This window comes from Serinus canaria, chromosome 2 (genome assembly GCF_022539315.1).
Source record: "Serinus canaria isolate serCan28SL12 chromosome 2, serCan2020, whole genome shotgun sequence".
Classification (NCBI taxonomy): domain Eukaryota; kingdom Metazoa; phylum Chordata; class Aves; order Passeriformes; family Fringillidae; genus Serinus; species Serinus canaria.
Window position 1 is genome coordinate 5,781,212 of NC_066315.1, and position 21,594 is coordinate 5,802,805.

The 21,594-nt window shown below is 40.5% G+C and overlaps 1 protein-coding gene across 1 annotated transcript; it reads right to left on the reverse strand.

Moving 5' to 3' along the window:
• Nucleotides 1-684: 684 nt before the first annotated feature.
• Nucleotides 685-20,104, reverse strand: EXOG (exo/endonuclease G). The gene is made up of 6 exons (XM_009085788.4): nt 19,939-20,104; nt 18,672-18,821; nt 16,958-17,097; nt 15,137-15,213; nt 11,989-12,103; nt 685-1,266 (listed from the first exon to the last, which is right to left on the reverse strand). The coding sequence occupies exons 1-6, from the start codon at nt 20,084-20,086 to the stop codon at nt 805-807; spliced, it is 1,092 nt and encodes a 363-aa protein (XP_009084036.3). The 5' UTR covers nt 20,087-20,104; the 3' UTR covers nt 685-804.
• Between the last annotated feature and the right edge of the window lie 1,490 nt (nt 20,105-21,594).

Sequence of the window (21,594 nt, forward strand, 5' to 3'; positions counted from 1 at the left end):
GGACTACAACAACCAAAAAGAAAGTAATGCTCACCTCTGAGATCAAACAATATGCAAGAAAACATGTTTATCCAAACTTAGTGGTGAAAATTAAATATTAAGCTTACATTAATTTGTGAAAACCCACACTACACTGGTAGGCACTTGATTAAACTTTAGTTCTATTGGGGTTTTCTTATCAAAAAATTGCAGACTTATACATGACGAAGTAAGTTTGCTGCAAATGATAACAACTGTGAGCTCCTGACGTTGAAGTATCCAAAGCACAAAAGATCAGGAGAGGATTTGGTTAATACAACTAAGGGAAGACCAAATTATGTCTTACATGTCTCTAATAAAAGAGTGTTAAATGAAATATTTTTAATTAATTTTCAAAATATTCCAGAAAGTACAATTGCTTCTACAGCACTGCAGTGAGAGAGATTTGTGGGTGGAATTCCATTTAAACACGTTCCAGCTGTACTCCCAAGGTGTCTACTGTCTATTTTTGTGATATTCCTAGAAGGGATTCCACACAAATCCTAAGTCTGACGTGCCAGGTGGAAAATAGCACAAAGCCTTTCCTGGAGGTGCAGTGATCTACTCAGGCCAGAAAAGGGTCATTTACACTTCCCATGTCTAAGCAGTGCAGCAAACCATGTGTCTGCATCATGTTACACAAGAATGAGCATTATTCCAAGCCCATTAGCTTCCAGGTATTTCTTTATTGTTCTCACAACTCAAAAAAGGATGATTCAAGGAGCCCTCGTCTTCGCATTTGCCTTCAGTTCCCCTTTCCAAAAACCCAAACAACTTCCTGAATACTCAGCCAGCTCTCCCCTCTCTAGCTGCTATGGTTTTTTCCTGCAGCAGTTCTTCCTCCTTCTTCTTGTAAAGCTTCAGGAGATACTCATCAGGCTCAATTCCTGCCTCCTGTAGCTCTGCCATGGCTTTCTCCAGCCGGTGCAGCGTCCGGGCGCTCTGCACTTTGCGGGCAGTGATGTACAGAGTGAACTCCTTGAAGCCCATCAGTTTGCAGGTATCCACCTCACAGATATTTTTAACATCTTTGGTCTTGTCCACCTGGGGAAAGAAAACTAAACCTGACATTTTTTCCAGGTCTTCAATGCTGACTTGGAAGTCAGTGAGCTGGTGGCTGAAGCTTATGGGATCATTTGGCACCACGAAAGCCCCCAGCACCAGGGGCTCTGAGGATGTTCTGCTCCTCCTGGCCAGGATCACCTTGTACAGGTGGGATGGTACAGCCACGTCATCCTTTCCAATCACCTGCCAAAAGGAAAGGACTGTTAGACATAAAAAAAACATTGCATTGTTTTGCTTGGAAAAGATCTTTAAAATATTCAAATGCAATCATGAATCCAGCACTGCCAAGACCACCACTAACCCATGTCCCTAAGCACCACATCTTCATGTTCCCTCTCTCTGGAGCTGCTCTCCTTTGTGTAACTACAATAACTTATATTATAACATACAATAAAAGTTCCTGACCTGACAGTTCCAAACCATGGAGGTTTTAATATACATTTCAAATGAACTCTAAGTTACCATCTGTAATTTTTTTCTCTATTATCCCCACCCAGGTAGCATTTAAAAGCTACTTTACCTAAGTAAGAATTTTTTTTGAGTGGATCCAGATATAAAGTACATTCAGTGACTCAGTATCCTCTTGGAAGAGAAACCTATCCAAAGAAAATGCACCTACTTCTTCCATAAATTCCCTACAATCCAACTTCAGTGCTCGTACATGTTGAGTTTCCTCCTGTGTCACTCAGACCAGGATCCAGGGATTCAAGGGGAGTCCCAAGAGTGAAGGATCAGGACTGTTAAAGTCTCACACTTTAAAGTGTATAAAGTCTCACAGTCTCACTCCACCCTGTGCCAGGGATAACTCCAAGGGAATACACCTACTGATGGCAAATGTAATCTCTCCAGGACTCAAAAAGTTATGCTCATGCATGCACTGAATTAAGCTTTTTTGTTTCTTTGCTATTGGTGAACTGAATCTGTCATCTTAAGAGAGTGTAACAGGCTCACACATGGAAAATCTTAGTTTTGCATAACTCTTCTGTAACTACCCTTCTCAAATCCATGCTTTTATTCTAACTGCAATGGAAGAAAAAGATGCAGATCCCTTACAAAAACTACAAAGGCATTTTATTCTGCATATAAAATCCAGTAGTTTGGTGCTGTTTCTAGAATTTGCAGTACCTGTGAAAGCAAACACTGATTGTTTTGATTTTTGACAGCTTTTGTTAGATACAGTTAAAATACCATTTCAGGGAAAGCAGGTATTTATCACATTAATTGGAAGTGTCAACAGTTCAGACATGCCTTGTCCACTGATATATTGAGTATAACTCAATCACATAATAAACACTTCCTATGCACACTTTTTTCTGATTATTCAGCCCTTCTGCAAATGGAAATACATTTTTAAAATTAAATTTTGCCTGTGGCTATTGAACCAGGATTCATGTTGGTCTATTCCAATATTAATTAAATTTGAGTTACAAATTCTTTCAGTGATTTGTGTCCTCTACCTCTGTTGCCAGTTTTTTTTAATGACTAGTCCTGATGTCTTAATGGTTAGACCAAAACCAGAGAAAGTACTTTCAGGAGAAAGGGAAAACTCTGATAAATTTTTTTCATGTTTTGTGCAATAAAGTAGTAGAAACATTACTCCTGTTTCTGTAAAACACATGCTCTTATATTTCTTTACTGTGTTCTAAAATACATCCCTCCCTTGCATTAAATTAGGCTATTTAATAGTTTTGCTGTAGTTTAAACTTTTTTGACTGTTTTTTTCAGGGGGTGAGGTTTTGTGTGGGCTTGTTCTTGCTGTGGGGTTTGTTTGGTTGGATTGGGCTTTGATTTTTTGAGGGGGGGCTGGATTATTTGGTTTTGGTTTTCTTACAAAAATTGTCATGGTTATGCCATCAACCTTCTCCCAGGTAACACTCTGCCTAGACATCAAACAGTCACTGAAACTGGTTAAGGAAAAAATGCCTTATGCCAAATCTCTCCTTTTCAATGATGACAGATGTGTTGATAGGGAAATGAGAGCTCCTGAGTGTCAAAGCACTTTGCATTTAGCATTCTGTGCATGTGAAACCAGAGCTACACCTTCCCAGGACCAACACCATAAATAATCAAAACTGACTTGATGCACCGGTATTGCTCAAATGTACTAAAACCAGTGCAGCAACACACTGTTGTATCTGGTGAGTTAACACTGAATTACAAAGTAAATGGTGCTGGGAGCTTTAATCTATTTGAGATTAGTGTCACTTGAGCTGGGGAGCACGTGCAAAATACTGGGGGTGAGAGGGAGTGAGCCAAGAAAATCCCTGAAGGGGAGAGTAAGGAGTTCATATTTCCATATTCACCCAAGGGCACCCAATGATGATACAGCCAAGGGTTGTAGGCTGAGGCTCCTTCTCTCCTCTGGAGCAGGGAGCTTGCAGAGCCTGCACTGCAATCCCACCTCCTGAACATTCCTAGGGCAGGGAGGAAGGTGAGGAAGAGAAGGAAGGGGCAGTAGCCTCCTGAGACAGGGCAGCAGTGAGGCTAAACCCCAGTCCTCAGCATCTCTCTGGGCCAAAGATCTCCTGACCTGCAGCATTCCTGCCTTTTCCAGGCCTCTCTGCATACTTTTCCCACTACAAATCCATGGATAAGTAGCAGGTCCTCCTTAGCTCAGCTCCCTCCTTCTCCACACCTCCTACACACATCCACATCCCAGCATCCTCGCTCTGCTGCATAAAAGACCAGAGGAAGGGAGAGCACACAGATGGAGCTGCACAAGGATCTCCAATTAGTGGGGGTACATGGAATATGTAAAACAAACAGGTGAACGCATGTGGAGCGAGCTCAGGGAACTGGGGATTGAGGCTGAGGGCTGAGTGGGTGGATAAAGAGGCTGGGGAATGAATAGAGCTGCACACAAAACAGTTAGGTATGAGATGGAATGCTGAATGCCTCAAGTGGGTGTTAAGGGAAAACAGACCCGGTGCTTATGTAATATTATGCAAATATATATATTCTATGCAAAATAATGCACATTTATGCATAGTACGGGCACCTAGGAAGAGAGAGGAGAAGAAACAGAGAGGACTAGCTCAAAATGAAGGAAGGGCTGGCCTTTTGAGAAATGTAGATCTAAATTCAACTCCATACATGTAATGATCAGGTATGTAATTTATGTACCATTTCAGTTCCATGTAAACTCTTTTGAGGATTTTAATAAAATTCAAGCAGTTCACAGGATTCATACCAACTTCTCTGAACAGCAGCAAACTACTTGTGCAGTAACTTCACTGAGTGTTTGTAGTGTTAAAGCAGATAAAACCATCTTCAGCTGCCCTGATTGCCAGAGTGCACAGGGGTCCCTTCCTTACTCAAAACAGGGCATAAAAGTTCTACCCCCAGCTAATTCTGCTGGAGAACACCATCAAAGGGCAGTGCCTGCTTTCTCTGACAGAGAAAATATGCATGACTAAGAATAAATGTCTTTTTCTGCAGTTTAACACTTATGTGCACCATCACCAGTAATTTCTGCAGTGTGACCCAATGATTTCTGGTATAAAGGAAATAAATGCATATCTGGAGCATGGCACAGTATCTCCATCATGACTCCCTGTAATATCCCACACTTTGCTGTTTTATGGGAGTAAATAGAGAAGCTGCAGAGCAACGTTTCCACAGAGTTGCCCCCTCACCAGATCAACTCCCAGAGAAAGAAGTGTGACACTACAAAAGTGAAATTTGGAATAGAAGAAAGAGGTAGGAAAAACAAACTCCACAATACCATTTCCTATTGCCACCTAGAGGATTTTCCTCCTAAACTTCAGCAGCCTCAATCCCTACCCAGATCTGCACCATCCCATTTATCTCAGTGCTCTGCCTGGCAGAGGCAGAGAGCAGATGCTCTATTGTAACAGGATGGAAAATGGTTCAAGATTATCCATGCACAGATGTTGACTTTGATTTGTGCCTGTCCATCCACAGGCAGCAGATGATCTTTCAGAAATAAAGGCCTAAAAAAGTTCTCTGTCCCAGATGGAGAAGAACAGCAGTTTTTTAAGAGTATCTGTGATTGTAAAAGGAATTTTGTGCTCCAATACAAGCAAGAAAATGCATCAATTGCCTGTTGAAATCACTGCTGTCCCACTTGCTTTCACACCATGTTGGTAACAGCCAACAAGGCAAATTTTTGTGCAATCCATTGAAAATCCCCATTTTGCTATTGCTATAAAATTTTGCTTAATCTTCCAAATTTTCAACAGGCTCATGCAACATGAAAAAAAAAAGGCACTCAAGCTAAAAGCCTTCTTTTTATAGCATTAAATATATTTCTTTCCCATCACCATTTGGGAAATCAACGTAAAATTTCATATGCTTTGCTGTCTGTATCAGTTCAATGTAAAAATGTGCAGTGCCCTAAATTTTTGCAGCTACTTTCATTTTTGTTTTGTTTCTTTAACTGAACTCATATCTCTTAATAATGTAACATTATCATAATGTCATTTTCAGAGCAGTGTTTATTATTTTTCTATCATTACTGACATTGTTACTGACATTCCACAAGTGTGTGTGAATTTGTTATTGTTCTCAAAGCCCAATTAAATGTGGACAGCTGTCATGAGGGTATGCCATTAAAATGTGTGCAATTCTTGACATTCAGAGATGTTTACATATCACTAAAACAACAAATGTGTTTGGTAAGCAGTTGTAAGAGAAACCTAAAGAGCTCACAGGGACAGATAAGGGCAGAACATTTCTTAAACTTGAGAGAATTCAGAGCTTTGATAAATTCAGTCTCACAGCCAAATCACTGGATGAGGATTTGTCTTAAGTTTGGCTCTCCTCCCAGTTTTGGCCAAATCCCGCTCTTGACTGCAGATTTTAAAAACAGAGGAAGTAAACTTGATAATACCTGTGGAGTCCTTAAATATCAAAATAATTAATGAAGACATTTGCTAATGGCATCTGCAGTAAGTTTAAACACCTGGCATTAACTAAAGCCACCTTCATGGTGGTAATCAGATAAATTACAAGGCAGTCCCTAAAAATGTCAGATTGGAGTTTATGAGATAGAAAACTCCATGAACAAGTGAAAAGGGATATAAGAAGTATAATGGCAGAATAGTTGAGATTATATGAGAAGAAAACAAAGTGTTACTATTACTGGAAATTCTACATACAAACCAATGTTATCAAATTTTAATTTTACACTGGACTTGTTACAACTTTCCAGACTGCAAAAAAAATTATCTTCCTCTGAAAGGGTACAGATCATTTAAAAAGAAAGGGCTTATGAATCCAAAAGTGGTATTTTGCCACCTAGTGACTAAAAACTGAAAATCCACTGTGCAGAGAATCAGCAGAAGGGACTAAGGAGCCCTTCATCAGCGAGAGAGAGCCAGCTCTGGACTGTCAATTATCTGTGACTTCCTCAGAACCTGGCAAAAAGAAATCACTCTCAATCATGTCTTAACCACCAGCACACACTGCAGAGTCCTTGCATCAGATGGTACCACCATCAGATACTTTAAAATGTCAGCTCCAGAAATTCCCTTGACACTCCAGTAGCTGTTTCTTCACTCTGTGAAATTCTAACCTGAGTTTAGAAGTGAGCCAGAACTGCCAACAGAACTGTCTGAAAAGAAGCACACCCAACTCCTGTGACAGAGTCCTTCCCCCTCCACCTGGCAGTAGCAAAATTAACATCACATTAATTCCATCACATTTCTTGGTGGACAGAATTCAAGGAATCATTCCTGCCCCTAAGCATGATACTGACCAGGTCCATCAGATCTTTCACTGTAGATATAACATCATTCCTGCTGATGTGACCTCATGTTTGACAACCCAGAGCTTTGTTATAATTTGATCCTGAATTCTGTACAGAAACAGACTTTCTGGCAGTTCAAAACATTCCATTTACTATCAGTGTAACTTTATTTACTCAATCATTGTGACAGCATTAAGTGCCTTCACTCAAGTTCCTTCTGGGTTTGTTAGGCAGCACTGATTCTGCCAAGAGTGTTTTCCCCCAATATTTGAGAGAGCTCTGTCAGATGGCACTGTGAAGAACTGAGGGGTGTGAAGGCAGACCTAGCATCACACAGACCAGAAAACACTACAGATAAAAATCATAGTAACAATCTGCACAGCCAAGCACTCCAAAATGCAAATGTAAGTGCTTCAGGAAAATTTAATTTGTTATGGCTGGTCTGATTGTTATTGCCAAATCATTTGGCAATCCTAAAAAGGGAAGGAAAACAAGAAAAGAGATGGCAAAAACCCCTGTTCCTGAATAGAGAGTTGTGACATTAAAAGACAGACACCCCAACCCCTTTTTATTTTTCTTTAATAAAGAGGGTCTGTGTGTATATATATATATAATGTATATAATAAACTGTATTTACATGACAGACTACTGCTGCCACAGAATTCACTTAGATTAACTTAAAAAGAATCCACCACAGTCCTTAACACCCCTTTTCCTGTAACAGCATAACCTTCAGGATGGGTACAGTGCTAAATAAAAGCAATCCCAGTTAATCTCTCCTGCCCCTTCAGTGTCTCTTCTCCTCCCACCTTAACCCAGTGTCCATTCCATTAGTTTGTACCTCAGATCTAAATTTAGGGCTGACAGTGCTCTGGTGGTTTACACCAGCTGATCTAAGACTGAACCCTTTGCGTAAAGTTTATGGGACGTCTATAATGGACCCACATCCACTCAGAATCTCTGTAGCCTTGGGACCACTTGGAGCAGCCAACAAACAAGGAATAATTCCCAGGTTTATTTCCTCCTTTAACAAGCATTCCTTCCCCTATAGTCTCTTAGTAGAAGACAACCTCTACTAGTTCTGAAAGTTAACTGGGAAAACCATAAAGTACCATCTCATATTTGAGAGTGCAATTTGTTTCCCAGTTTGTTTCCACTTATTTGTCACAGACAGAGATGACAACTGTACCTTCTGGAATGGTTATTCTGCCTCTCTGGCCCAGCCTGGTGACCAAATTTAGAAAATTAAACAACAAACACGATTCCAGTATAAACCTCATGTACCAGTAAAAAGTAGATCAAAATGTTTTTTTCAAGCAATAAAGAAAACATTATCTAAACTGTATTTTCAGTTGCCAGCCACAGTTAATTCTTCTTAAACTAGCATTCGCTAGCATGGCCTTGGGAATGGGGAGGGTGGAGCACTGAGCATGATGTAGTTAATTAATGCAAAATTTGTATTTAAAACTCCAAATCTGCTGACAGAGGAAAATCTCTAAAGTGACAGTCACTGGATAGCAGTAATATATAAAACAAGACAATGTCACTTTGATTTGATATGGACAAAGATGAAAAACCTGCATCTGCCTCTCCAATGACACAGAACAGATTTTTCCTGTTGGCATTCTACTCTACATATATTCTCAAAATATGTTTTTCAGATACCAAGCACAATCATCAATCTCCTCTTTGCAATAAAAATCTCCGCTGGAGACAGATGAAATGACAGAACATATCTGAGGATATCACAAGTTAAGCCAATAGACAGAACAATGTTGGCATCTAAGGAGCTCAAGGTTAATTCCCTTTCAGGAATTAAAAGAGCAAATGGTACCAGAGTCAAAGCAGGAACTGGGAACAAAGCCATGACCAATGCTCTGTTTCTCCTCTATAGTGATCTAAAAATAACCTTTTTGGATGCCTGATGAGAAAAACACCAGCATGTAAAACCACAGATACATATTTCACCACTTCTTTAGCCAAAAACAAGGCAACTAAGATTGAAGAGAGGATCTGAAACAAATCAATGCAGACACATTCACTGTAGCACTTCAGTGTTTTCTTTTTTTTTTTTTTTTCTTTTCACAGCTCTGTCTGAGAGAGCAAAAACATTAGAGAGGAGCTGAGCCTTAAGAGTAGCATTGGCAGATTATAGGTGGGGAGTTTCAGCACTCTGGTGTGTACTGCAGCACTTCTCCTTGAACAGCACGGACAAAGGAAAGGACATCTCACATCAGCTTCTCCTGCCCAAACAATGAGAACTACAACCCCTTTCTGAAGTCATTTGTGTGAACTCTGCTGAGTTCACTCTGAAAGACAACTAAGAGATACCTTCCCTTCACAACCATTAATGTTCTTCCTTTAGGGGCAGAATCCCAGACTACCAAAATCAATGGCAATGACTGCAATTATATCCAAGGTGTCTGTTTGAAAAGAACTACTCTTCAGTGCTTTGACATGTTGTGTTTCCTCCTCTAAGTGTATGTGTTGATAAAAGAAAAAACAAACAAACAAACCCAACATGCCCCTCTACTCTGAAGTCTCTCTGTCCTCAAAGTGTAACTGCAATGCAAAGCACGAAAACTTAAGCCATGAACAAATTTCAAAATAAAAGAACCCCAACATTCTCTGCCTGTATTTATTTAGAGGACTTAAATCAAACAATTTAACATTTTAAAGAAACAAACAAAAAACCCCAAAAAATGTTGTTTTACTTTTCCCACCTGGAGACAGCGTTATCTGTACTTAAATGAAAATCAATTTACATAATGAATCTCACTGTAGGAAGCTGAGTAAAAGGACGAAAAAGATGTGAAAAAGTGGTGACACACCAACAGGAACACCATCACTTCACCATTTTCAATCCCACACTAAACTTCAGTTCATAGGAAGACCAAAACTGGTAAAACATTCATAAAAGATCTGTGCTGTCATCAAACCCAAAGATGATGAAGACAAAAGACAAGAACTGAATGAGACCACAAGCATTACAGTGTGGGCATTTTGTGGCACTATTATTTCATCACTGTATCCAGATATCAAGTTATTTTGAATAAAGTCAGTAAGATGCAGTGTCTGCTCTGATTTTTACCTGTGGAATATTAAAATTTACATTTCAAAACCAAGACTGAGAATGACAATCATTTTTCAGAAAATGCAATCTTCCTCTTCTAAGTAAACACTTTCTCTAGAGAAGAATGAGAGAAAGATGAGCAAGATTAAAGTGAAGCCATTGATACATGCAGTTGATAGATGATTCAACTTCTTCCTGGAAATGATTTCCACTTACAAAATGCTCAAGTCAGCTCAGGGTTTTTAATTCTTTGCTAGAAGAATTTTGTAAGATGAATATATTTTTTAAGGATGAAAAATAAATGCAATATCCTGACAGCTACAAGGAAGCAAATCCCAGCAAGCTGTGTGTAAGCCTGGAGAACTCTGTACCCTTCTGAGTGACAGGAAGCCAAATGCTCAGCTGAAGATTGGTGAGAGGGAACATCTCCTTCCTGCTCCCAGCTGTGTGCTTCTGGACATATCTCATGCTGTCACCAGGAAGCACTGGACTACTCTGTGTGCTGCCTCAATCTTTCTACAGCAGTACAAAACTAGCCCAGCAAACCCAGTATGGATGGTTTTGTATTGCACTGGGTTATCATGCATTTTGTGGCAGGATCTGACAGTCATCAGGGCTGGCAGACAAAAGGCAGAGGAAGGCCTGGAAAGTAAAAAGGGCAATGGTGAAGTAAGCACCCATGGGTGGCACAGGATGATTGCCAATCTAAAGCTGGCTTTGCCACTAATTTATCATCTGGCACTGGTCACGCCCCTTAACCATGGCTTATTTATCCACTTGAAAAATGTGAAGCATAGTCTGTACATCCCTCACAAAGACATGGTGAGAGCTGAAGTTTGGAACTGCCACTAAACATGAAGAAGGTAACTTATTACTACTGCACTTTCATATGCATAACTGCCCCCAAAAATAACAAACCCAAATCCAAAACTGTGATTTTGTGACAGTCAAGGTTTGACATGTTTGGCTGGGGACATAAGGGACAGCTTCTCAAGAAATAAAAAGGGAAAAGCTAAAATGGGAAAAACCATATTCTATCACAACAGAGTTCAAAGTTCAATCAAAAGGAAATCAGCTGTGTATTTATGAAGAAGAAATAGTGCCTAACTCTTACTGCTAAACAAGCCAGTGTTGGGAGCTGAACATCTCTCCCTTTCGTGCCTCTCACATCCCTGTGAAATAGGGGGTTGTTTCAGCAAGCTCATCCATTGCTCCTCAGAGAACTGGTTGGAAGCTGAATTGCTCACAAGCTGAAGCTGCAGTTGATAAAACTACTTATTTTCAAGGAAAAGTGTTTCTTTCAAGAGGTGCAAAATGCAGCATTTATTATTTGTGTTATGCCAGCTTTCATCTGCAACTGCACATAGCAATAACACCTCATTGCAGTGGGGGCAGAAGTAACATTCCCTTGAGTAACTTACCATGCTCAAACCTTACAGATGTCTAAACACAATCCTACTAAGTCTGGGTGAGCAACAATAAATTCACCTCTCAACTTCACAGCCTGTCTCATCTGTCTGTCAGTGATGGTTTCTACAGACTGTGCATGACAAATCTTCAAAGGGTTTTAAGCAGGTAATAAAAATAGGGTACTAAAAGAAGGGGAGTATCAGTACCATTGACACTGCACTGGAGTGAAGTCTTCCAAGTGACTCTGGAATGCTCAGAATCTAAACTGCAAGGCCTCATGCAAGTGATGCCTATGGTGTAGCAGCAAACAGCTGCTTGTGAAATTAACAGAGCACTGACACTCCAATATCCTGTGGGGTTTTGAGAGACCCATCCTACCTTTGCATTCCACTGTTTCTAAAGCACATGAAGAAATTTATTAGATAGATGCCTGTGCCTTAGCAAACCCCACTGACTCTTACTGGATAAACAGTTCTACTGCTGACTGTGGACATGAAATAGATCTCTGTAAATAAACAAATTATTTTAAAATTGTGCTTTTTTAGGTACAGGCAAGATGTAACATTTCTGCTAATCTTGTCCCAACGAGTATTGCACATTTTACACATTTTGCCTGTACTAAGATGCCCAACTTTAGTTCTGTCAAGTCATGGTATCTATTTTAAATAAATAATTACTACTGCACTATTATCCCACCAACATGTATACATACCTGATAAGTAACACTCTTCTTTCCATCACCATCTGTTTGAGGCAAGGTAAGAGGTCCAGAAACAACCCAAACATCTTCGAATCTCTCAGTCAATTCCCGACAGTACATTTCCATTCTGGAACACATTTGTCAGATAGGGAAAAGTCAGCTGGGAAGATTTAATCTTTGAGACACACTATGAAGGGAAGGGTGAACTACTGACATGGAGCATTTGTCCAGATTCATCTGAGTGATTCACAAGCCAAAGTAGGTAAAATGTGGGCCCAAGTCCTGCTTCCCAATAGTCCTCTGTAAATAAGGCTCATTTATTCACAAATAGACACGTGTTACTGCACACATCTGAAAATGGTTTCTGCAGCCTTAGCACATGTCTGAATAGCTGAGTTCTCTACTTACTCCCACACCTGACACTAGAAATATACTGTTGGTGGTCACTTGGGATTGGAAAAATAGAATTGTTCTAAGCAGCAAGCTGAAGCATTTTCACTTTGAAAGGTTTTATCATATTATTGGATTTGTGTGTTTATCCCCAAGGAATCAAAGTCCTGCAACACAGCTCTTTCTGTAGTTCAAGTTTCTGTTTGTTATTTCCACTAACTCTACTGGTTTTCTTTATAGATATAAAAATGTTCCAAAATAAAGCAGAAACTCCAAAAACACAACCATATTTTTGCTTTTTAAACTGATTCAGTTTACAGCATACAATATTTCTCAAATAAGAAGGTTCCTGGATCACACCTACTTTACGGAAAACAAAAGATTAACAAGGCTAGGTCGGATGGGGCTTTGAGAATCTCATCTAGAAGAAGGTGTCACTGCCCATGGCAGTGGGGTTGGAAATAGGTGATATTTAAGGTTCCTTCCAATCCAAATAATTCTGTAATTCTATGAATATAGCATATTTTTGATTTAACAGCCCAACTGTTAAAGAAATCACATACAGTAAGCAAGCACTGGTCCTCTACAAAGGTCAGTTGCATTTCACACAAATGAACAGAGTATAAAACAGATTATCCCAGGTAATCTGGCTGCCTCTGAAATGGGGAGGTTTCACCCCCTTCTCTAATTCCTGTTCCTCACACCTTTCCCTTGGGCCACTTGAATATTCCTTATCTGTCAACTCTGAACAAAACCAGTATTTTTTTTTTTTTTGCACTGGGTTAGTGAGTTAAATCAGGAAGAATAAGCCACACAAATGAGAATGAGCAAGAAAGAGCATTTTCTTCATGTGCTACACTGAAGCATTGACCCCAAGTGAATTCTTTTCCTACTGTCACCAGCCTTGCTTCCAAGCAGCCCAGCTCTTCAGGCTGTCTCATGGTAAGGAAGTACAAACACCTGGAAAGAATGGGAATAAAGGCAGCTAGGGAGCAAACTGCTTTTGGTGGCAGGAGGGACAGAAGTCAGATTACAGTGACCATGAAATCAAAACCATGACACTCAAAACAAGACAGAAACAGTTAAGCATCATTTGGAAAAGAATGAGGAATACTAAGGTGGAGTTGGAGCATACCACAGAGGCAGTCCAGCAGTTTACTATTAACAGCATGCTGGATGATTATAGTGCTGCTCTCCCCTTTCCTACTGTTCCCTTGTCTGTCCCAACTGACCACTCCTAATCCATCTTCCATGTTGGCTCTAGAACTCATCTCATGAGTTGATCCAGTTTTCTAATATAGCAGAAACATAACCAAGCAAAACAAAACAAGAATCAGTTTTTAACTAGGCTGGCAAATGGAACTGACTCACCACAGTCAGGCTACTACCAAAGCTGGAAATGGGAAACCAGCAAAAACACAAGGCAGGAGGGCAAACACCACTTTAGAAAACAACAGACACTTCTACTGACTAAGCTGCATTGTCTGCTTGCACCTCAGAAGAAAAGTCAAGAAGCAAGTAACTAAAACAAGAGAAAGGAAGAGAATATTGAAGCTAGGAAAGGATGCAAGACATGTGAAATACAGTATCCTTAAAAATATTTATTATTAAAGAAATTACTTACAAAAAAAAATGGCATTGTTGTCTTTTTCATAAATTTAAACTCTGGGAACAGGGTGCTGGAGTTGGGAAAATGTGGCAAAAATTGCTTAAATTGCAGGGTTGATGGTGCCAGAGGAAATTTTCAAACACTCCCCATGATTTCTTAATTAGGCAGAGATCCTGCTTAAGGGAAACAAAGAGGGATTCCCTACCTTGAATTGATACAAATCCCAAGCTTTGGTATAAGGAAAATTTATGCTCAAATACTTGAGTTATTAAAAAAGAAAAAAAACCCTCTTAAAATGTTATGGCATTTTATTTGTCTATAAAACAGTATAACCTTACTGAAAGGCTCATCTGATTTTATACACATTCTTGTAAAACAGAAAAGCAGTGTGCAGATGAATGATGATGCAGTTTTGATGGACTTTTATTACAACACTGTATGTAATTTTGCTGACCTTCCCATGAGTGAACCTTGAGAAATCTATCATTTCCCTGTCCCCCATTCCTGAGCCTTCACATTCTCTAAGTCCTATGCAAGAAGCACTGGATGAAGGATACTTTTACAATCTTCTCTGCTCAAAAGAATGGAAGAATAAAAATCTTACATGAAGCAAGTTTAAATTTATCAACCACTCCACCTCAAAGTCAATCCAGTCAGGACTCACAAGTGACAGAGCTCCTGCCTGACTGCTCCTTGGGAGCCAGGACCTGAAGGAACAACCTCAGACCTGAAGAGTGATGGCTCAGTGGGGAGCACTCAGTTCAGCAATTCAAAGGGAACCAACATCCACATGCAGACATGGGAATACTCTCACACTGCAAGCACTTCTTTGAGGAAGATCTAAACCCTCTCCTTGCTTCTGCTGGAACTTCCTTAAAGACAGTTAAGCCTGGTACTTTTTATCAGCCAGAAGAAATAATTTTGCCTATTTTAAATAAATGTCCTCAACAGTTTGACTGAATAAAGAACTAAAGTAGTTGTAACACTGTTCTTTCACTGAGAGGACTGAGCTGTCTTTCATTTCAGAGAAAGCTCCTACGACCTCTACAGATAAACTGCTCTAAAATACCTGGATGTGAAGAATCTTTAAAAATAAAGCATTTTTGATTTATGCTGCTGGCTGGTATTTCTCACTTAGTTTACTTACAAGTAATTCCTCACCTGTTCCAAAAGCCAGCATTATTTTCATAATTCTGAGGCACAATGTTAGACAGATAAAACGTTTCAGCCATAGCTCTCTGCAAAGAGAAAGAAAATACTGTAATTTCACTGAAACAATCATGAGCTGAAGACACATTTTAGCAGTTTGTGGATCAGAATCCTATTTCTAGTTTAGTTTTAACATCTATTAACACAGAAAAATCAGAAAAATCTAAGTCAGAACACCTACAAAATTATTTAGGATTAAGAGGTGCACAATTGAGGTGAAACCTTGCAAAGTTTTCTACTTTTTTTTCCTTGCAGAAATAGCATGAGAATGTCCAGCTCTAGAGACACAGGAATTACTATCACCCAGTGTCAGTTTGGTAATGTCTTTGAAAGCAACTAGTCATTTTTCATTTTGAAAGTGAAGGACACTTTCAAGCATGCTTTTCATTTATTTGACTGCTTAATGGCTAACTTTTTCTTTCTTTTACAAGAAAAAGGTTTATTAGATATACTCATCAATATTTTACACATATATAATGTACAGGCAATGAAATGATTTATGAGACCATAATGGCCAAACATCCATATATCTGCTTAATTTTATCTTGTAGAAGTGTCATAAACATCTCTGAACAGAAGCTCACATACCTCCAGAGGTGAAGGACCTGGTGATAAATCACTAGACATATACAGGGAAATACAGAAAGAAAAAAATCCAAGATCTTAATCCAGAATTTTCACAGGTCCTGTATTTTTCAATGTTTTTCACATACTACTACTGCAAAGTGATGGGAATGACAGAACTCTTTAGGATAATGAGCAAACTACCTCCACTAATTAGACTGTGAAATTCAATTTTTATAATCCTATATCTGAAAGACTGTATCATCTCACTGCATTTCAAACCAAGTCCAGGATCTCTGTGCACAGGGAGCTCACCAGCAAAAATACCCCAGATATCACAAATAAATAACAACAAAGACATTTCCAATAGAAATAAAACTACTGATTCTTTCATTTACCACATGCCACTGTGCTGTCACTCCACCCCACTGAATACTATCTGCCTGGAGAAATACAAATTTAAACTGCTTCTTAATTAACAAATTGCTGCATTAGGCACATTTCACATGAGGATCCAATAAATTCAAAGCTGCTTTGTGAGTCAGCCAAGGCATTAAGGCATGCTTCTCTTACAGCTTGAATAAATGGCAGGTGAAGACATTTTATAGACTGAAAGAACTATGGCAAAAGGGTCTAATTTACCTCATACACACTGCAAGCAAGGAAAAAGCCTTTTAAATCATCCAGGCAATCCCCTTGCCAATACAGAACAGTACTTAACAGCATCTTTGCTTTGCTCAATCTAGCCTTAAATATCTCAGCAGCTGTTGGCCACAATGACATCATTGTCCCTGTCTCCCTTTAACTGAGCTTTGAAGACTTGCAGGGTTCTCTTGGTGAAGGTTATCCTCTTCATTTTACAGGTAGAAAATGTGACATGCAAGAGGCTGAGAAAACTTGCTTAACACCACACTGTTCAAGACATCATCTCTGCCAAACAAGCTGATGTAGATGTGATTTAATGAAGAGAGGTATGTCATCAGAGCATGCACCTGATTTAGATGCCTGAAGCAGACTGTGAGAGCATCCTACACTGCTCAGTCAGGAATAGACCTTGTAACTCCAAATCCAGCTCTGTGCATCAATAATGACATCATGCTCCACCTAGAAACAAACTGCAAAAGGAACATTGCACATTACTTCTAAGGGTCTTTTGACCCTTTCCAATTGATAAACACAAATTAAAAAGATGGGAGAAAAAAGTCCTACTGTTGAAAATTTGTTATCTCCTGCTGGTGCCATGTGTCCTCGTGACCATCCACTGCCAAGGTAGTCTTCATTGACAGCACTGAACATCAGAGGGATGTTAGGGTCTGGTCTGAATTTACAGTGCCTTCGATCTGCATCACCTGAATAAAAACACATTAAATGGTCAGATTATCATGAAACCATCAAAATCACAAGACAAAAAGATCTAATTCTGTCATATCTTGCCAGATGACCCATGCTTAAGGATTTAGTACTTTAATCTGAATTCTGTACATCTCAATTACAGGCAACACTAATTTCTCTCTGTCATGTGTGTTAAATATTTAAGTTCTTACCAATAAAATAGATGGAGTTTTGCATCATGACTTTTCAGTCTTCCCCCAACAAAACAGGTCTGCCTCAAATCTCAATTCAAGTAGCAACAGACATAAATCAGAACTGAATGGCTCAAGATGTTTAATTTCAACTTGAAGTTAGTTGTATCTGATTATTTGGAAAACATTTTAACAATTCAGCTGTTAAGACCCACTTGACAGTAAGCCTGGAATTACTGTTTTCTTCTCAGAAAGAAGTGGGATCAATGATGCTACTTAAGGGTTGGTCATAATGTTTTCAAGATATTACTTTTAATTTTCAAAGGTAATTTGAAGACAGTGATTTAGATACATTTAGAGGGCTATTGCTTTCATAAAGCATTTTACAATTACATGGTTACCTCCATTACTAATAATCTGCCTTATAAAAACTGAACTAATGCTATAAACTTAATTTACAATGACTGTACAACACTCATATTTCATTCACCACTGACAGCAAAAAATCACTGAGCCTCTGTCTTGCATAAAGAACAGGGAGAGAGTATGAGAACTGTATCAGAGTAAATAATGGCTGCAGCAAGGAGCTAATGCCCTATCTAGCTCTGAACAATTGATGCCCTTTGCTCAGTTTTTATCTCACAAATGGACATTTTCCTCCCCTTCTGAGCAAATCTCTAAGATCTGTACATTAAAAGCTCTGCCAACCATTGGCATTGACTCCACTGACTTAAACTGGACCGCAGAACTAACTCCACTGCTAAAGAAGTAGAAACCATTTTTATGCACTTGAGCAACTTTGCAGATCCAAATCAAGTAAGGAAAGGTTAATTTTCATTGTTTCATCTTCTCTCCATTCCTGTTATAAAAACTCAAGTTGAGCTTCTCTCCCTGAGATCACCATAGGACTTTTCTCCCTGACTGCTCCAGGGTCCACCTTCTGTGAGCATCACAAATACAAGGAGATAAACGTTGTCTACAGGAAGAGATATTATAAAAGAAATCCCTTATAAAATATGGTTTAGGCCCTGCTACTCTAGCTAAGCTAGCAGTTAGCTTGTAACTTCCCATGTGAAAACATCATAAGAATGAAAGTCAGTTAACACAACAATCTATTCTGGTAACAGAACTCTTCACACCTGCAAAAACATAAAGTCTGTCCCATGGGAATCAGTGAACAAAATATGTAAACTATACAGGAAGAGAGAAATTCGATGGACATGTAAAATGCCATTTACTATCAAATAACTGAGTGGCAAAAAAGTTATGAACCAATTAGAGTTATACACCAGGTCTTGAAAACTGTATAAAAATGAGCTGTAACATTAAAGATTGGCTTTTCTGCAGGAAGAAACTGAGTCCTGTCTGCTTATTACTACAACAAATAAACAGCTACATACCCAGCATCTTTTGTTTTGAAATGTGTTCAATCACCCATCTAGGCACCCGTTTTGCCTGGTCATAAGACAGTGCATGATTTGTGTAACATCTGGTCTCTGTTCCAGCCTCAGGAAATCCATACCTTTCCAGCACAGCCTCTTCTATTGGTTCTAAGGAAAAAATAAACAGAAAACCATCTAAAGTTGAAATGTGATCATAAACAGGACAGTAAAAAATACCATCTCAGTGGGTTTAAACTTACTGCATAGGGAATTACTTGAGGTTACAGCCATAATTAATACCTGAAATATATTAAGAGATCCATGAGCTATCTCATCTGCCAAAATAGTTGTGGTTCTCATCATGTTTTAACACGAGGATCTCAGCTCTAGGTCATCTAAGTTATCTATCTACTCTAATGCCTACAGAAGGCAGAAGAAAAGCTATGAGATATTTTCTTTCTACATAAGGAAAGCTCTCAGATGTGTAGGAACAAATCAGGCAACAAGGAGTTACAGACACAAGAGATCAAAACATACATTTCACCCTTTGGAGCTGAAAATCAAATCCCTCACAAACTGAGATTTACAAGTTGGGCACAAGCAAGTCCTGCCCTCTCTGGGAACACTTATACTCTGCTCAATGAATGAAAGCTTCACTGAATTTTCACTATTTTTTCAAGCAACAATTTTTTCTCATGGAGGAATATTCACATCCATCTTACTGTCTTGTTCATTCTCCAGCCATCTGTCCAACAGCAACTCATGTTTTTAGAGCCATTCTTCCTCTGCTTTCCAACAGTCTGGTACTTTTAAAGCCTTGAAGCTGTAGAGAAAACCATTCACTCCCTCAGGTGCCCCAAACATCCCTCCCCACACCTGAGCCCCACCAGACCCCAGACTTGATAAACGAGCCTCAGCTCAGGGCAGCAACAGCTGAAATTTAGTGATGGTGTGATGCGAAATGTGTGTTTAAAATTAAATATGCATTCCTCTCCTGCCATCAACACTCTGCCCTGAGCAGGTGCAAAGGGAAGCGCTGTTAATTACAAGGTACAGCCCAGCATCCCCAGATAATCTCCTCCCCACTCAGCCCACCGAAGGTACTAGGGGAACCCCACGACCTCCCGGCAGTATTTGGGCATTCTGAGAATGGGGGAAGGAGGGAAAAGGCGTTTCTGAGGGGTAGGAGAGTTTAGGGACAGAAGCGGCTGTGGGGAGTGGGGCTGCGGGACGCGGGACCGCGCTGAACCGGCCGCTCCCGCCTCGCCCCACCGCGGCGTCTTACCCTGTTCTGGGGCCCGCCCGGGGCCCGGCTCCGGCTGGCTCTGGCTGCGGAGGAGCCGCCATGTAGCCCAGCAGGACGCAGCAGCCCCGGCCGCGGCCCCGCATACGAAGCCGCCGAGGAAGCGGCGGTGGCGGGGCAAGGCCGCCATGGCGGCGGCGGGAAGGGAGGGGAAGGAAAGGGAAGGGGCGGGCGCGGCCCCGCAGCGCCCCCTCACGGCACAGCCCCGAGGGCGCCATGGCAGCGCCCCGTCCGTGCGGGGTCACCGCGTGAGGGGATGAGGGCGGCGGGGCTTCCCCTAAAGCTGTGGAAAAATAAAGTGAGTGAGTTCCTTCACGGGACTACAGGGACTGTAGGGGCTAAACTGCCCCCAGCCAGCTTGGCTGGGGGCGACCAGCCCGGGCTCCAAGCGCAGAGGATCACTGAATCATAGGATCATAGAACGGTTTGGGTCAGAAAGGAGCTTTAAAGTCTTTAGCTGGAGAAGAAAAAATCACCTCCCTTATGAGGAGAGACTGCGGGAGCTGGGTGTGTTCAGTCTAGAGAAGACTGAGAGAAGATCTCATTTATACATTTAAGTATCTCAAAGGTGTGTGCCAAGAGCACAGTGCTGGGCTCTTTGCAGTGATGCCCAGCGACTGGATGAGGAGCAATGGCCACAAAGTAAAAGTTTCACCTCAACATGAGGAAGAACTTCTTTACACCAAGGGTGGTGGAGCCCTGGAAAAGGGAGGTCAGAGTTTTCTCTCTCTGGAGGCATTCCAAACCCACCTGGACACATTCCTGTGTCACCTGCTCCAGGTGATGCTGCCTTGGCAGGAGGGTTGGACTGGGTGATCTCCAGAGGATCCTTCCATCCCAAACAGTTCAGTGATTCTGTGATAGTCCAACCCCTCTGCAATGACCCAGAACATTTTCAACCAGACCAGGTTGCTCAGAGCCCCATCCAGCCTGACCTTGAATGTTCCCAGGAATGGGACATCCACAACCTCTCTGTGCCACCTACCTCACCGCCCTCACTGTAAAACATTTCTTCCTTTTATCTAATTTACATCAACCCTCTTTTGGTTTTAAGCCATTCCTCCTTGTCGTATCTCAACAGGCCTTGTTAAAAAGTTTGTCTCCATCTTTCTTACAAGTCCCCTTTAGGGACTGGAAGGTCACCAGAAGATCTCCCCAGAACAGTATCTTCTCCAGGCTGAAGATTGTGCTGTGGGGTTGGCTTTACTCAATAGAGGGTGATGTTACATTGAGCTTCTTTTCAGGAAAACCACCAGCCTGATTATTAGTATTTTTCCCTCCCAAATGCCTGATAATGTTCATATTTGCCTCATATTCACCCAAACTAAGCATTTTCAACCCAGCACCAAACCAGAGGCAATTTTCTGAGAAATAGGATTGGTTTAGCAATGGAAAACACCAGAATATAAGGATTTCATGGCCACACCATCTCTTTACTGCAGGCAGCTTTCCTGGAGAGGTCTCAGTGTGTGGCTGAGGGCATCTTCATACCTCATGTGAGGATTACACACCTCAGTGTGGTGCTATGAGTACAGGGAACTGAGGCTTTTTTTTTTTTTTTTTTTTTAATTTTAATCTTTTTCCTGGTCAAGTTCCCCTGCCTTTGGCTTCTGGCAGTTGCAGCTACATTGCTGGACT

Excerpts from the sequence above, each read along its gene's own strand:
- EXOG (XM_009085788.4), bottom strand. The coding sequence starts at position 20,086 with ATGGCGGCCTTGCCCCGCCACCGCCGCTTCCTCGGCGGCTTCGTATGC. Across the intron at positions 18,822-19,938 it reads CGGGCGGGCCCCAGAACAGG|AACCAATAGAAGAGGCTGTG; the intron begins GTAAGACGCCGC and ends TTTTTTCCTTAG. Across the intron at positions 12,104-15,136 it reads AATGCTGGCTTTTGGAACAG|AATGGAAATGTACTGTCGGG; the intron begins GTGAGGAATTAC and ends AATGTGTTCCAG.